Here is a 16,001-nt window from a genome sequence, read left to right as displayed (position 1 = left end):
CCAGTCTTAGTAAAACTGTGTCCATCATCCACCGCTCCCACGCCGTTCGTAACCTCTCCTACGTCCTCTTTACCGAAGTCATGCAACAACACATCAGGCGCACCGCGCCACAGGGCGCTCCCTACATTTTAGAGAAAATGTACAACTTTTAAGTGCACCTTATGGTCATGAAAATAGGGTTGTACAAAAATGTGTAGTACATAGTACAAATTCTTAAAGAGAAACCAATAGTTTGCATAGGTTTCTGAGCTTACTGTCTTACTTCCTTTCATTACACATCAAACAACAGTTTTGTCTGTCACCTTGGTGATTGAGAACGTAAAAGACACACAGGGCGCCCATCTGTGTTAAAACCAGAATCTCTGAGCCATGAAGACAGCAACTAAACTTGATTCAACAAGAGCAGCCTATTTTCTACAGTGTTCTGTTGAACTAAGGACTGCTTCTTCAGTAAACTGGCATTGAAGGGCTCATATTGATATGAATAGAACCTTTGATTTAACATTCATCTGATAAGAATTCCTATGGATAACTTGACTGTCTGCTGCACCATAAATGAATCTGCCTGTTGTATCAAAGGTTTTATCAAAAAGCTAATTCAAAAGCAGTAACGTTTTTTTCTGCAGTAAATCCTAACATTTTCTATTTAAAGACCCACTCCTATGAAAATGGTGTTTATGGTGTTTTTAACATATTCTTGTTGCATTTTTCTGATAATGGAGAACATTTATAAAGTAAATTAGGATTTAAACTGCATTTCTGAGTATTTCTTTATTCAAATTGTTGTGAATCAGGAGCAGACAAAAAATGCAGTTGGAAAAAGATTGTAGTTGTAGGTGGACCACAAGCTTCCTGCTCTACTCCATTCTGATAATCCACTGTCAGACAAATAGATCCATGTACGTCTTTTTTATCCTCGTCTCAGCGGGAATCTGGATCTAAACGGTATGGCTGGATAGCTCCAACGTTGTCTCCCTCTTTTGTTGCACCGCTAATGTTAACTTGGGTTTGTGAGAGGCTGAAAGCTAGCAGGAAAGAGTGCAAACAAAGGGATCATGGGAAATGAGTGCAGGCTTACTCTGCACCAGCAGTCCCGCCCACTACTCAAAAGCGAATTTCTGTGAAACTCCTGCCGTTCTGCAGAACTCCTGTCGTAGAAAGGGACACAGGTGTTTAGATTTTGGTTAAAACGTCATAATTATAATTAGAAGACCACTGGGAATACTTTACAATTCTTTGAAAATACATTAAATGATGATTGGAGTGGGACTTTAGAAGTGATTTGATTGTAACAAAAATAATAAATGTTACATGTGCATGTTGATATATAGAAAAATAAAAAAGCTTGATCTCTTAATATTACTGTTGTTTTTCTTTTTTATTGTTTTATCAAAGCTTTTTTCTTTGGGAGAAATGTGTTTTTGCTTGAATGAAATATACCTAGATGTCTGGATTTATCCTGCTAATTATTTCACTCTGTACTATAACTTTATCAGTGCTGTTGGTGGTGCAACTTTAGTGAGGCCAAATGTTGTAAATTTTCTTCTAAAGTAAGCTACAAAGGCAATCAGAGGAAAGTGTAATACTGCTACATTTCGCACTGCCTTTTTTGAGGGACATTATTGTTCATACATCAATGGGATGACAACCTTCCTGTGTCCAGCACAAACATGTTTTAACTCAGCACATTATCCTGCATCCACACTTCAATGGATATCCACACGTTCAATTTAAGTCATTTTGAGAATCCATCAAGCGTCTTCCTGGTGCAGATGTGACCAGAATGAGGCATTGTGGGAGCCCCGTGCAGAACTTCTGAGAGGAGAGCATTCCTCAGATGTAATCTCCTTTTCCCGGATGAAAAGCCCAGCCATAACTGACCATCTCCTGCTTCTGAGGCCTCTGTGGAGAAGGCCTGTAGCTTAAAAGGAGATTACAATGGATTTACCACTGATCTCACTTTCTCCTTTGCTACCTCGCCTTCATAAGAAACCCACAACTCTACCCTCATAAAAGTACCACTGGTGGGTTATTGTGCGTGGTTTTGTCAAAGCTCTGTGAATCAGTGATTGATTTGTGATGAGATTGAAAGCTTTAGAGCAAAGTGGAAAACTCGCAGTGCGGTCAGTCAGAAAAAGCTGCATTCATGTCCAACACAAGAACAGAACCCTGACATATAATGAGGCTTTCAGCTCAGGAGTTTGCAGAAATTTAGGTCACGTCATGATAATGGGCTAAGGATGCAGTCATAAGGATGAGGTCACACCAGGGAATCACTCAAATCCCTCTCTGCTGATGGAAAAACTCCTCCGTCTCGCCTTCGAAATGCAATATAGGTCAGTCCTGCGAGGATCTGCATGCAGAACATGCAGAGGAAGGTGGCACTTGGGTTGATGGTGAATAATTAATGTGAGAGAGATAGTTGGTGAAATAATGTGATGTTTGTGCACCAAATCAACGGGACGAGCTACACCTAGCCGTGCTTGCGCCGCAGCTTGAAAGGGCGAGCATTCGGGGAAAAGACTGAATTGTTGGTGATTAGTCATGTTTATTACCTCAGACGTGAGGAATGTGTGAGAAGGGACTGGAAAGAGGTAAAGACGGAGGCTAGAGTTTCATCACATGGCTTCTCAGGGAAAAGGAGAATTCCGCCTGATGACAAATTTGCTCATTTATTATCCAGTGTATTCGTTTTGAAAAAAATTGACACCCAAAATCAGTTAATCATGCAGAATCAACATGTCACAATCATAAACAGGTAATCCAGACTTAATTTTAGAAGCTGAACATGACTTGCTCATGTTTGCTTATGTAGTCAGGTCGCTTTTAAACAAATCAACCAACTTGACACTTAGAGGAAATACTTTAAAGGTAATTAGAAGTTGAACTCATAGTTCCATGGTTGTCATTTTTAGCTGACAGTTTGAGGGTTTGAACCCATTGACTGTATGTGAGAACTGGAGTAAGTGACCCCTCCCCCCAGGCGTTCCAAATAGGAAGTATCTGCTGCCTCTAGACTTCTATAGAAACATAGACAGCTATGCAAAATAGTTAATGTAGATTTTAGAGTAACATAATGACAGCGGATGCCAGAATATATCGTAAATTATTTATAAAGAATTGTTCTGGTTCTCTTACAAAGACGTCTCCGGCTGTTTTGAGCAAATGCTGTTTTCCACTACTTCCTTTAAGTTCTTTACCACCACTTTTGGAGCTTTTTTTATTCATGCTCACCTTGAATGAGTTCTTAGATCAATGTAACACCAGACAGAGGCATATAATCCTGCATTTACACCACTTGAATGAAATTAAATAGATGCACAGAGAAAACAGACAAACTCAACAAAGGTTCCCACGTGGGCTAGAAGTGAGGACCTCTTGCTGTCCAAACCACTGCACCACCACGTCCACACAGTTTCAATGTACCAGTACCTAAAATGTCAATGGTGGGTGCTAAAACATTGTTTTTATTGTATTTAGTTCAGTAAGTTTTTAACAGCTAGTGTTTAATTTTTTAAACTAGTCCAATTCCAAAAAATAATAGCCGTACAATAACTCTTTCAAATCTTTTTTTTTTCACTCACATGACTAGTCAGCACTAGTTATGCTTGTTTTGAATGAAATCTATTTCTATTTATACTCAAGGAAATTATTTTATAACAACAGCGTGTTTCAGACAGACACACAATTCTATAAGGAATTCTTTGAATGCTAACCACTGCACCACCATGCTACCTTTCAGTAAGTGTAAAGTGAATTGCCTTCTTCCAAAACTGCAAATTACATGTTGAACTAAGTCTAAGTCCCTTAACAACTTCGCCTTCAAGGGTGTATTTCTGAAAGGCTGTTATGTCACAAATGTTTTAAAGAAAACTAGTAGACAGCATCAACTTTTGGACCCCAAATAACCTAGAGTATGTAACCACTGCAACTTTGTTTGTTAACGAAAGCTGCTCTAGAGAAAGTTTAGTTCCGGATAAGTTGGTTTCAAAGAAGAAACACATTTGCTCAATAAACATGTCGATTTATGTGGTAACGGTGAGTGTAGATTCTTTGTTACAATTTGTGATATTTCTCATATAAATCTCTAAATCCAAATGTTTTTCAGCTGAACTTCTGATGTAACAACCTGTCATTAAACTCCAAAGTATCTTGTCACCTCGCTACATTGAAAACTTTTGGAAAGGATAAAAGAAATATTGGCAGCCCTCCCCTTTGTATGATGCTGGTACGAACTAACAGAATATCATTTTAAAAAATAAAATATATAAACATCATGAAAATGTGCTGCTAGTGTCATGGTTTGAGTTTGTTGTGTCTTGTTTTTCGTTTTAGTTCTTGTTCTGTCTTGTTTGGTTCTGTTTCCTGTTTTATTTTGAAAGGTTTCCTGTCTTGTCTGGTTTCTTGACTTTTACTTCCTTTGGTCCCCATCTGCCCTGATCATGTTCACCTGTGTCTTGTCTGCCCTGTCTGTATTTAAGTCGTGTCTCTGCCTTCCTCCTGTGCTGGTCCATTAGCGTTTGTTATGGTGTTCATGTCATCCTGGCCTGTCTAGTCCATGTTCCTGTTTCTTGCCTCGTCCATGTTTCATGCCACGCCAAGTAAGTTTTTGTTTCCTTTGTCATCCTGCTCTGCAGCGCTTTTTGTTTGTTGGCCATTAAACCCCCTTGCCCTTGAACCGTTTTGCCTCCCGTCTCTGCATCTGGGTCCTACCGGCTCTCGAGCCACCCTGCACCGTGACAGCTAGCCTCTCTATTTTAAAAGCAGGGGCTTTATTATATCTCCCAGTCTCAAACATTTAAGAAAAGCTAAATCTACGTTGGCAAAGCACAAGGAAACACAAAGTCACTTTTTTCTGTCCATTTATTTTATTACACTCAAGATTACATTAGTGACCACGAGTGTTTTCAAATTCATAGCTGTTTACAGACATTACAGTAAAATACCCCCCAGTTTAGAGGAATTCATTACAGTGTGTTAATAAAAAGATTGTCTCACCCAGTTATGACGGTACAGCTGATTTAGGGTGTTTGGATTAGCTTTTATTGACAATTAAGAGGTAACAAACAATGTGGCTTGTTCACATTTTTCTGTTTTATAACTTGTTAGATGAATTTGTAATTTCTAAACAGCAGAACCAGAAAATGTACTTATAAACAAATTGAAATCAATCAGCCTAGAAATAAACAAAAAAGACAGTAATTCAAATAAATTGAGGTCAGTGGATTAGGATTACTGGATAAATTTAGAATGAATAGTAGATGGTCTCTAGAGCATTTTAGCTAAATATTCTGTGCTGTCAGCTTGTTTTTGTTACTGTACTCGGCCATATTTCTGTGGCCATTTTTCTTACCGTATTCTGATTCACACTAACTGGGAAATTACAGTAGTAACAAGGGCAATTTCCACAATGCATTACTTTTTACAATATTTTCCCACAATTCTTTGGTTTTTAAATACCGTAATGCTTTATACAGTATTTTACTGCTGACACTGCAGTAAAATATTGCTCAGTTTACAGAACTCTGTTATAATGCAGAATTACCATTCTGACACCTTTTTTTTAACATGTTCTTGATAATCCCAATTTAAAAAATATGTATTCTTATGAATTTATAAACTGAACAATCCAATCAAATTCCTCGATAAAAGTAGGTGTTGCCCGCTGTTAAATATTAAAATCTCTCAAGTTTGCTTTCAACTGGTTGGGGTTTTGCCTTCCAAAAAGCTCACTCCTGATTGGTCAAAGTGCTTGCCATTGAAAAATTGACTCAGACCCATGCAAACCAGTCCCTGTGTACTGACGATGTCTGGCTCAAAAATGGCGGGCCGGTATAAAATGGATACATAATACTGAATTTTGATGAAGCCCAGAATTAAACCATTTTCTCTTAGTTTGAGAACTTATTTTATTTGATTTATATAGTTTATTTCCAAAAAAAAAAACCACTAGAATGATTTTTGGAGAAAAACTACAAATGAAATAAGAGATGGAGGAGATGGAGAAAACATTCCAAAGCTCAAAACTCAAAGTGACTGAACACAGAAGGACAGAACAATAGGGTCCAAAAAAGAACAAAAAAAGACAAGATCTAAAGGCAGTCAATTCAAGCTGCGACCATTACTAAACCAGAACAGAACAAATGTGACTTTAACCAACCATGAACATTCAAAGGGAGGAACAGAGAACTTAACTTTAAGCTCTATTCAAGTATCTCGAGGGGCCTTTCTTCTTCTTTGTTATTTTTGAATTGGGAAACATCCAAAATAAAGAACACCCTGCTTCAGGATGACAAATATGAATTAGTATAAGCTTCAAAACTGGTCTACAGCAATTAATGGCCATCAGAATGTTTGGGACAAAAAGCCTCTAAATATCCTCCACATAGACCAAGAAAAATAAATAAATGCAGCCGAAGAGCTTGTAAACAATGGCATAAATTGGAAATTTCACCAGTTTTAGCCTCTATTCACTGATAGCTTTTTCAAGCAAATTTTAAAACCTTTTTGCATCAAAAGCTTTTAAAAGAAAAAGCTCCATCTCTATCTTTTAGCTCATATTTCCATATTTTACAATCAGAGCATTTTTTGTTCATTGGACTCTTGTCCAGATCTTAATTTACCAGATTTTCTTTCAAGCTTTTTACATGAAAGTTCAAAGGAAAAACTATTTAGATTTTTTTTGTCATATGTTTTTGAACTTCTGATTAACATAGACCCAGCTTTATAGGGACACCTTGCTGGTACCGGGTTGGACCCCCTTTTGCCTTCAGAACTGCCTTAATCCTTAGTGGCAGAGATTCAACAAGGTTCTGGAAACATTTGACAGAGTTACTGCTTTGCCAGGTTGCCAGTTTGTTGAAAGGCCACAAAATCATAGACCTAGACTCACTAATTAATCTATGAAGCATTTGTTTGGACTGTGGGAGAAAACGGTAGTTCTCTGAGAAAATCCACACATGTATGAAGAGAGCATGCAAAAGATGCGTAATGCATATAGCTGTAAACGTCAAATGTATTCCAGTCGTGGTCCTTTAGTTCCAGTAAAAGGAACTCTTTAGCTTCAGGGTGAGTTTAGTTCAGGTATTGTTTTTTTTGTGTGTGTTTGAAATGGGAAAAGTAAAGGTTGCATAAAACCCCTGAGACCCACACCCAGTTTATGCTTCGTTAATTGTGTCAAATTGTTCTTTTTTGAAGAGACCTGTTTAATTGTTATCTTTATTCCTCAGTTATCTTTCAAACTAATTGTCATCAGACAAGTCTGTCAAATCCAATGTCTCTTCTCTTTCTGAAAGCTTTTTACTCTGCTGGATGGTGAATAATCTTATGCTGTAAATCTGTTTTATTACTCATGAACACTCAACTTGTTTTATGTGCACTTAAGAGTATCAGATAATGTTTAAAGTCGCAATGATTATATTTTCTTTGAACAGTTTTGAATCAAAGATGAAACGTACTTAAACATCGATCTAAAACTTAGCACTTACCATAAACCACTCTTCTGTTTAATTTGTTTTCCCTGCTTTCAAAGGTCTCTTCTAAATCAAATGACTCAGTTACCTAGGAGTGTCCTGATGTATGACAAAAGAGCATTTACTTGGTACGTAAACATCAGAAGGACATAATGAAAGAACGAGCCAAAGCTGCCTGAAGAGCTCCTCTTATTGCAGATGAAATGAAGCAGACGACATGGTGAATTTATTCAAAATGTTAACTTGTGAAGATGGCCAAACATCATTACCTCCATTTATCAAAGGAAACATGAAAACAAATCACTCCTTTGATTGACTCTTTTTGACTCAATGTTTCATCTAGTTCCGTCTTGTAGAAGACCATGTTTGCATGGGTTACTTCAGTGCAGATAAGGTTCCACACAGGCTTCTCTGTCACTGCTATTTACCTAAATTCGGTCCATGTACACGTGTAGCATACAAATTTCAACAGAAATGAAGTCTGTGATGCTTCCACTCAGCTGGTTGATATGAGCAGCCTTGTTCTGATGAGATGTCAGAGAGCCTGCCAACAGCTTCCATCTCATCATTATGTCTTCTATCAAAGGAGGAAAGACTTTGGAGAAGAATTTACAGATACAAATTGTTGTAACGTAGCATAAACACTGGCTTGACTGTCAGTCAGGCTGAAAATGATCAAACTTCTGACTTTTTCATGCACACTCACACATATACAACCGCAACATAAAGATTAGGAACAAATGATCAGGAAAGGACGACATACACTCTATAACTAAAAGTATTTGCCCCACCCCCATTCCTAACCCATAGAGGTCAATATGATGTGGGTCCACCTTTTGCAGCTATTACAGCTTCAACTTCTGGGAAGGCTGTCTACAAGGTTGAGGAGCATTCTTCCAAAAGCACATTGGTGAGGTTTATAAACGCCTGGATCTCAGTCTCTGCTCTAATTCATCCCAAAGGTGTTCTACTGGGTTCAGGTCAGGACAGATGACACCACACCCCCTTCATCCCCAAAGGGGCTGGTGAGGGTCTAGGGATTTCTAAATCATCTGCCCTGTGTGCTCTGGGTCTACAAAAATGATGATTAGGAATGCACTCAACCACTATCACCTTCATACCTTCCATGCTTTCTCATTTTTCCCCTGATTCGCTGGTATTTATCCAGCTTCTTATATTCCTTCTTCCCGAGGTTGCCATCAATTGGTATTGCCACAACTGATTTTTTTTTGTTCTTTATCCACAACGGCAATGTCAGGTTGGCTTGCATTTACCCTCGTGTGAGTCTGTATGTGGAAGTCTCACAGGCCTCATTCATGGTTTCCAGGAGCCTTTGGGTGGTACTTCACTTAAGCCTTGTAGTTGGCATCGGGGTTGCTTATCGTTCATTCTAGCCATTGATTTATCTTTGAGGTCGCTAACTCGCTCAGCGTAAAGGTAGTTATTGGGGCCTTGTTCCCAATTTCTTGTTGGGAGTTTGATACAACCTCCTCTCTGACCTGGTGTTCTGGCTTTCCCGTGGTGTTCCGGTTGTGTTTTTCAATCTCAAGTTGTAACAACGGTGGCTGTCTGTGGATGTGGAACATTTTGCACTACAAGTTGCAAATAAGTTCTATAAAAACAGAAAATATGATTTTATACATTTCATTATGCTGATGCTACTATTTTATTTCAAAACTCTACTTTGAAAGGAAAGATAAAAAAAAAAAATACAAGAAATATTTGAAAGATAAATGACTTATTACAGGCTTCTGTTCCATTTCTAAGTTGGAGAACTTGCACAATATGTGGCTGACTAAATACTTTGACTTTGGCTGATTTTTTGGTCCCGCTGCATAATTTGTCCGTTTTTTATGTTTTACAAAATAAACATGAAAACTTTAGCTTTACCTTTGATGGATTTGTACATTCTTACGGTGCCTGATGTCAACAGCTTAGTGGTCACTAGGTAACAGACACTCAGTGGCGGTTTCTACACTAACTTACTCCCTGGGCGAGTAACCCCACCGGCCCCCTGCGCACACATACAAAATTTGACAACATCCTTTTGTGTTCCCCATCTTTTATTTGGCCATTTTACACAAAAAATGCATGAATTTCATAAACTCGTATGACAGGGGGGTCAAACTCAGTCGCACAGGGGGCCTAAATTAAAAACACGCTTTAGGTTTTGGGCCTAGCAACATAAACATTTACTGAACGCACTAAAGCTAAACTTTTACACCTTTTAAACATTTAATACTGAACTTTTTGAACATAAATATCAATAAAAACAGACAGGAACATTAACCCAGAATAACTAAAGTTAAATATTTTTCTCTCCATAAAAATATATTCTGTCAAAATTATACAAATATGAAGATGCAGCAGAACAAAACAAACATGGAAGTATTAATAATAAGAAATAACAAATCATGTCTTTCTGTTTTCCTTGCTCTTTTATCATTTTTTTAGAGCTGGACTCCTGGCATCATTTTAAACAATCAGAGGGACTGAATCTAAAAAAAAAAAACTGTTACTGTGAATATCATTTTTATGTCTTATAAAACATTAAAAACTAAATCATAGAACTCATCAGTGGGATTACTCCAAAAATATTTGGCATTTCCCCTAATAGTGCAACACCAACGGTAAAAATCCTCCAAAAAACCTCAATACATTCATAAAAAATTATCTTTATATAGTTTATTTATGATCTCATAAAGTGCAGCTGTTTTACTGCGTTACCTGCTGTCTTTATGTCACACACTGACACCAACTGAATAATAATAATATCTACAATAATATCTACAACATGAACTCATTATATATTACATTTATTTATTACAATTACCATATCAATCGCGAGCAATTAACATCACCCAGTGAGGGCCCTTGGGCAAGTCTCTTAATGCTACTGCCTCCCGAGCGCGGTTCAGCTGCAGCTCACCGCTCCAACAGGGGATTGGTCAAATGCGGAGAAGAATTTCCTCATTGTAGGATAAATAAAGTATCAATTATTATTATTATTTATTACATTTATACGTATTTAAATTTCCTGCAGTTTTATTGCCATTCACTAGGGGGCGACAGTGTGTCTTTTTGATGCAGAACGCACCTACATTTAAAAGATATTAATATTGGTTGCCTAGGCAACACTCAGAAAAGTTCTAAAGTAGGTGTTGTTGTTTTTCTTGATTGTTTTTCTTCAAAAAGGTTCTAGACATATAAAATACTTAAAGCAGTGCAAGAAGTCCAAACATCGTCACAGTTGTGTTGCTGGCATCTTTACCTTCACCTTCACCTTCATCTTCATCTTCATTGAGAGAAATTAGGTAGAAACATGAGTTTAAATCATTTCCAGACCTGAGTGACTTCTGGGCCGTCTTTATTGTTTTAATTGTCTTTTTTTCAATGTTTATCTTTGTTTAAACAGGTTTTAAATCAGGACTGCTGAACTTTCTCTGATTAGGAGAAATTAACTTTAGTGTAAAGACGCCAACTCTGATTTTACTCCAATGTTCATCTAGTCTGCCTAAAAAATCCAAAGATCTTTATCAAAGGACAACTTGGTTTTCCAAAAACATCTAATTATTTTGCATTTGTATTTTTATCAAAGATCCATAAATGTTTGTTTACAGATGGAAAACTTGTTTGCTTCAATTACTTTGTACAGTAAAAATACTTAAAATAATATGAATCCTCCTAATTTAGTCAAAGTTTGGTCACTTCTTCCATTTGTGGATCACTGAATCCAAAAATCTACTTTGAGGCTTTTTGCTCTTTAATCTGGATGGTTATGATAGAAAATGTTCATTAAAGCATCACATGAGCTCAGAAGTCACTGAATGGTTGAACCTGCAAACGTTTGATGGATTTGTACTGAAATGGTGAGAGACTGAAAGCTGCTGTGCATGAATGTTTGCCACAGATCCAGAATGAGTGATGGACCGAGCTCTGAACTGTTCACTGATATTAGAAGGATTATTGAGGGGATGGAGTGGGAGGAGGTGGTCTCCATGCTGATGGAGGTCATCGAGGCTGAGCTGAGTCAAGCACCACCTGCTGAACCTCCAGCTCCTCAGCTCAGCCTTGGTGGGTCTCAGAACCTCCCCAATGCATCGTGGTTCCATCCTCTGCCTCCTGGCAGCATGCAGGGACAGGTAAGAGTCTAAGCAGAGGACAGCGTCCATCACTGTTCTCTCATGCAGACTCTGGTCAGAGCTTCCAACCAGTCTGAGCTCTGGTCAGCAACATCTACATGTAATGACAAGAAAGATGCCACCTGGAGGAAGTAGGATGTGACTGCAGGTGGAGTCATCTGTTCTGTTTGTCTGCAGGAGGCCAACGCTCCACACTTGATCATCTACCCGATGTATGTGGTCCATCCTCCTTCCACAGTCCAGCAGGTCCACCAGCCTCCTGCTCCTCTGAGCTGCTGCAGCTCGCCGTGAGTTTCCTCTGCAGCTTCCAGTCTGCAGTCAGATTGTCACAGAGGCAGCATGTCAGCTCTCAGCTCACCTGTTCTGTTTGTCTGCAGAAGCAACCAGGAATACATTAAGAAGCCTCCCAATGCCTTCATGCTCTATTTAAAGGAGCAGAGGGCAAAGGTCAAAGCAGAGCTGAACATCACCAACAGCTCAGCTCTGAACAAAGTCCTGGGTGACAGGGTAAGAGCCGGCGGCCATGTTTGATTTTCAGAAAGATCTTCTTCAGGTGTTTGTTCAGCAGCTGACAGGATGTCTTCTGTCCACAGTGGACGTCTCTGTCTCCTGACAACAAGGAGAAGTACTTCCAGGAGGCCCACCAGGAGAGAAAGCTGTTCCAACAGAGGCATCCTGGGTGGAGCAGCGCTCAAAACTATGTAGGTGTACTCTGCACACTCACACACACACAAATGTGTGCAGTCACTGCAAAGACACTTGGTTACATGGAGACTGTTTATAGGGAAAGAGAAAGAGGAAAAGGACTGGCTATACTGCTGCTACTGCTGCTGCTGCTGATGCTGCTGCTGCTGCTGCTGCTGCTGCTGATGCTGCTGCTGCTGCTTCTGCTGCTGCTGCTGCTGATGCTGCTGCTGCTGCTGCTGCTGCTGCCGCTCCCCCTTACGCCAGAGGTGAAGGTGAGACAGGAAGTCAAGGACAGTTTGTGTTCCCATGATGGAGGAATCAGGTGGTGGATGTGATCAGAGCAGGAGTCTCCAGACTTTTCAGGAAGCTCCTCCTCTCTTGAAAGCTGTGCTTCCTTCACAAATCTCCTGAAGCTTCACTTGTTCTGTCACACAAACACCTGAACTATTTCACGCTCACATCCACTTCTTCATTTTACATCAACTCAAAGAGTTTTCTTCCTGCGTTTCAGAGTCTGGACCTGGAAACCTTCACCAGGCCAAGAGGCCATGCAGAAGGCCAGAAAACTCAGGCTCCGCCCCTCCTCCTCCACTGTTCTCACAGACTTAAAACCAATGTTTTCGTACAAAGTTCAGTCATTTTTGTAGATAGTTCTTTATTCAAGCTTATTTTTAGAAGCTGCTTGTTAACAGCTTAACACTTTATTGAGAATTGTTGTTTATCTTTTGATATTTCATTACATTGTTATTTATGACTGTTCTGTTGTTGTGGTCTTCTTTTAAAAAGACTTTGTGAATTATTAAAAATTAATTTTGTAAAAAAGAATCTTAGGAACCCTTTTATTTCTTTCATGAAAAAGCCAAAGATCTTTAGAACATGTGGTTTTTTGTTCTTTAGGCTGACATTAAGCACAAATGAGTGAGTTCAAAGTAAAAGAACAGTGTGAGGTTTTCTTATTTTTTAGACTGGATCATCTCATCTTTACAACTTTCTCAAGCAACCTGCTTTCTGAAAAACCTATGAAGCAGAAACCTGGTTTGCATAGCAGGATAGGGGATTAGGTAAAGCTGTTTCCAGAGTTAGACTTCTCCAGGACCAAAAAAAAAATCTTCCTCCAAGAAAACTTCTAGATCCTAAACTCTGCAGACTCAGTGTTGAGAGGAGCAGCTGGAGGAAAACCATGATGATGCTGCAGAGTCAGAGGTGTGGATGAATAAAAACAACTTTGTTCTTTTTGGGTTTTTTTGCAATAATGGAGTTAAAGCCAAGACTTACAGGAGTTTTCTTTGTATTTGCTACTATGTTAACAAAACCAAACAGTAAAAATGTGCCTCACAGATCCCTCTGTAAATGGGATTTAACACAGAGAAAACAGCTAATTAATAACCAAAACAAAAATGATTCAGGAATCATCTGAAAATCAGACCAAGCTTCATTATGTATCAGACCCATTTTCACATTCTTATTATTTTTTTTACTTTAAAACAATATTAAACAAAAAGTAACTGTCTGGTCAGATGTTCTGGGCAGTGCCATTAAAAAGGGCTTCATGCTGTGCACAGAAGCTCACAGGACTGTCAACGGCAGCACGATATCCACCACATTAAAACTCGACTTTTTCCATGGGACTCACTTTATTCAAATATTTTTAGCCTCTAGTTTAACACCACAAAGATTTTCATTGCATAGAAGGCACAGTTATGCCTGATTTTGAATTCATAATATGAAAACAAATGAGGAAATTAAAACAGCATCATTACAAAATAGATTTAATAATGCGGGAAGCAGAGTCTGCATTCACAGGAGCCGACCTGAGAAGTTCAGGGTCACCACGATGAACAACTAAAAGCTAGGACTTTACAAGACCCAGGAGATAAATCTGAGCAGCAGAAAAAGCATTTTTCTTCTTGAACACATGTTTTTCGTGCACCCCTGAGTAAAGGTCATAGAGAGATGGAATAATGCCTCAAGCATATTCACTGCTGAGCAATTCGTGAAACCCCTTCCTGCTCATCTGCAGCATCGTTTATGATGGTGAAAACATGTCGTTTCTGTGAGGGGAAGCAGAGTTATTAGCTCCAGGATTATGACTTTCTAGGATTTAATGAAGACATATCTGCTGCAGAACGGTTCCTGGTGCATTTTTGAGAATTTACTCAGCAAAAGTATCATTTCCCTGTAAAGCAGCCATACTGAAATCACTTTTGTAATTTTATTTGATTTTTTTTTGCATAATGAGCTACAAGAAAACAATATTTAACAGTTAGAACAGACTTGCATGTTAAAACACAGCACGTTAAAACTTGGCCTAGTTTGTTTGGTGTTTTCTATCTTTTTCAACACAATGAGAATTAATATTTTGATTTTCTAATTAAAAATATTATACTTATACATCCACATTCTTTTCAGGGTTGCAATTTTCAGACTAGTTGTATTTAATTTAGTGTAAATGTGACCAATGTCTAACTAGCAGCCTATCAAACTTGAGCTTTTTTAAATGATTATGAGATTACAGAAATGATTTACCAAAACCACATTTCCAGTTTAATGAGGAGATGAAGGTCACAATGTTTCTTACTTACATAACACTTTTCTTCTTATAGCTGAAACAGAAAACACACTAGTTAGTCAGGTCTGTAATGTAGACCTTTCTTTCTTAGGCGTACCTTATTATCTAGTGAGCTTTTCAATTATACAATTTTATTTTTCCCAAACAATACAAACATTGCTGATGTTTTTTTTATATTATTGATCCATTGTCCACAGCATCTGTAACTTAATCTAGCACACTTCAGGTGAAGGTAGGACACCTTCTTTTCAAGTCACTTGTGGACCACCAGATGTTTCTGAAATATTCCTATTTACATGCATATATGCTTCTGACCATTTGCAAAGACATCTTTCTACTCTGGCCATCCCCCAAAAAGCAGATTGCCTCCCCAGCTCTCTATTAACGTTGTCCTCAAACTCTTCATGATGAGAGTGACAGCCTGTAAAAGTCAGGAAATTGCTGAGTTTACAGAAAAACATGACTCATCCGAGTGCAGCAGCAGCCCCCCCCCCCCCCCACCGAGTGTTTCTCCTGGCAGCTGTTCAGCAGAGCTGCCTCCAAGCTTAGAGGTCAGAGGTTTGATTTGATACTTCTTGAGTTTTAAACAGTGAGGAGGTAAATGAACACATACGTGTTGTTGCTTCAAAATTTGAACCACAGCCCTAAAAATGTCCATATTTTGGCATATAAATTGGACCCACAGACATTCAAATGAGAATCTAAAATGTTAAATACCAGAAGAACAAAGGTCTGAACCACCAATGAAAAAGAAGCAACTGTTGAACATTTCCTGACCACATGCAGATGAGGGATGCTTCTAAGACCATAGACCATAATAACACTACATATCACCAAAAAATCCAAACATCAGCACTTATGAAAGTGGACACTGTTCTCCTGGTTCTGACTGGAGGAGTCCTGTACCCGCGACCTGAGGGGAGTGGGCTCAGTGGATGGGAAACCCTACCACCTGTCCCCTCACACCACACACTTTCTGTCTGGTGCACAGTTGGATTGAAGGACCAGCCTCACTGTTGCCTCATCTTCTAACTTTTTAATACAGCTTGTGTGATAAATAGTCAACAATGGATGATCTGTGTGGAGTGAAGCTCAAAATACAGCTCTACTGTGATCCTGGGCTCATCAAAA

At 38.7% G+C, this 16,001-nt stretch overlaps 1 protein-coding gene across 1 annotated transcript; it reads left to right on the top strand.

Annotated features, from left to right (window-relative positions):
- Positions 1–10,657: 10,657 nt before the first annotated feature.
- Positions 10,658–12,449, top strand: LOC111947120 (transcription factor 7-like 1-A; the record flags this gene model as incomplete). The annotated part of the gene is made up of 6 exons (XM_023953315.1): positions 10,658–10,786; positions 11,383–11,614; positions 11,792–11,901; positions 11,992–12,121; positions 12,208–12,315; positions 12,399–12,449. Coding segments are annotated over exons 2-6 (624 nt in total), but the record flags the coding sequence as incomplete, so codon positions are not given.
- Positions 12,450–16,001: the final 3,552 nt, after the last annotated feature.

Source organism: Oryzias latipes, chromosome 24 (assembly GCF_002234675.1).
Source record: "Oryzias latipes chromosome 24, ASM223467v1".
NCBI classification, from domain to species: domain Eukaryota; kingdom Metazoa; phylum Chordata; class Actinopteri; order Beloniformes; family Adrianichthyidae; genus Oryzias; species Oryzias latipes.
This window is presented reverse-complemented; position numbering and strand designations above follow the sequence as displayed.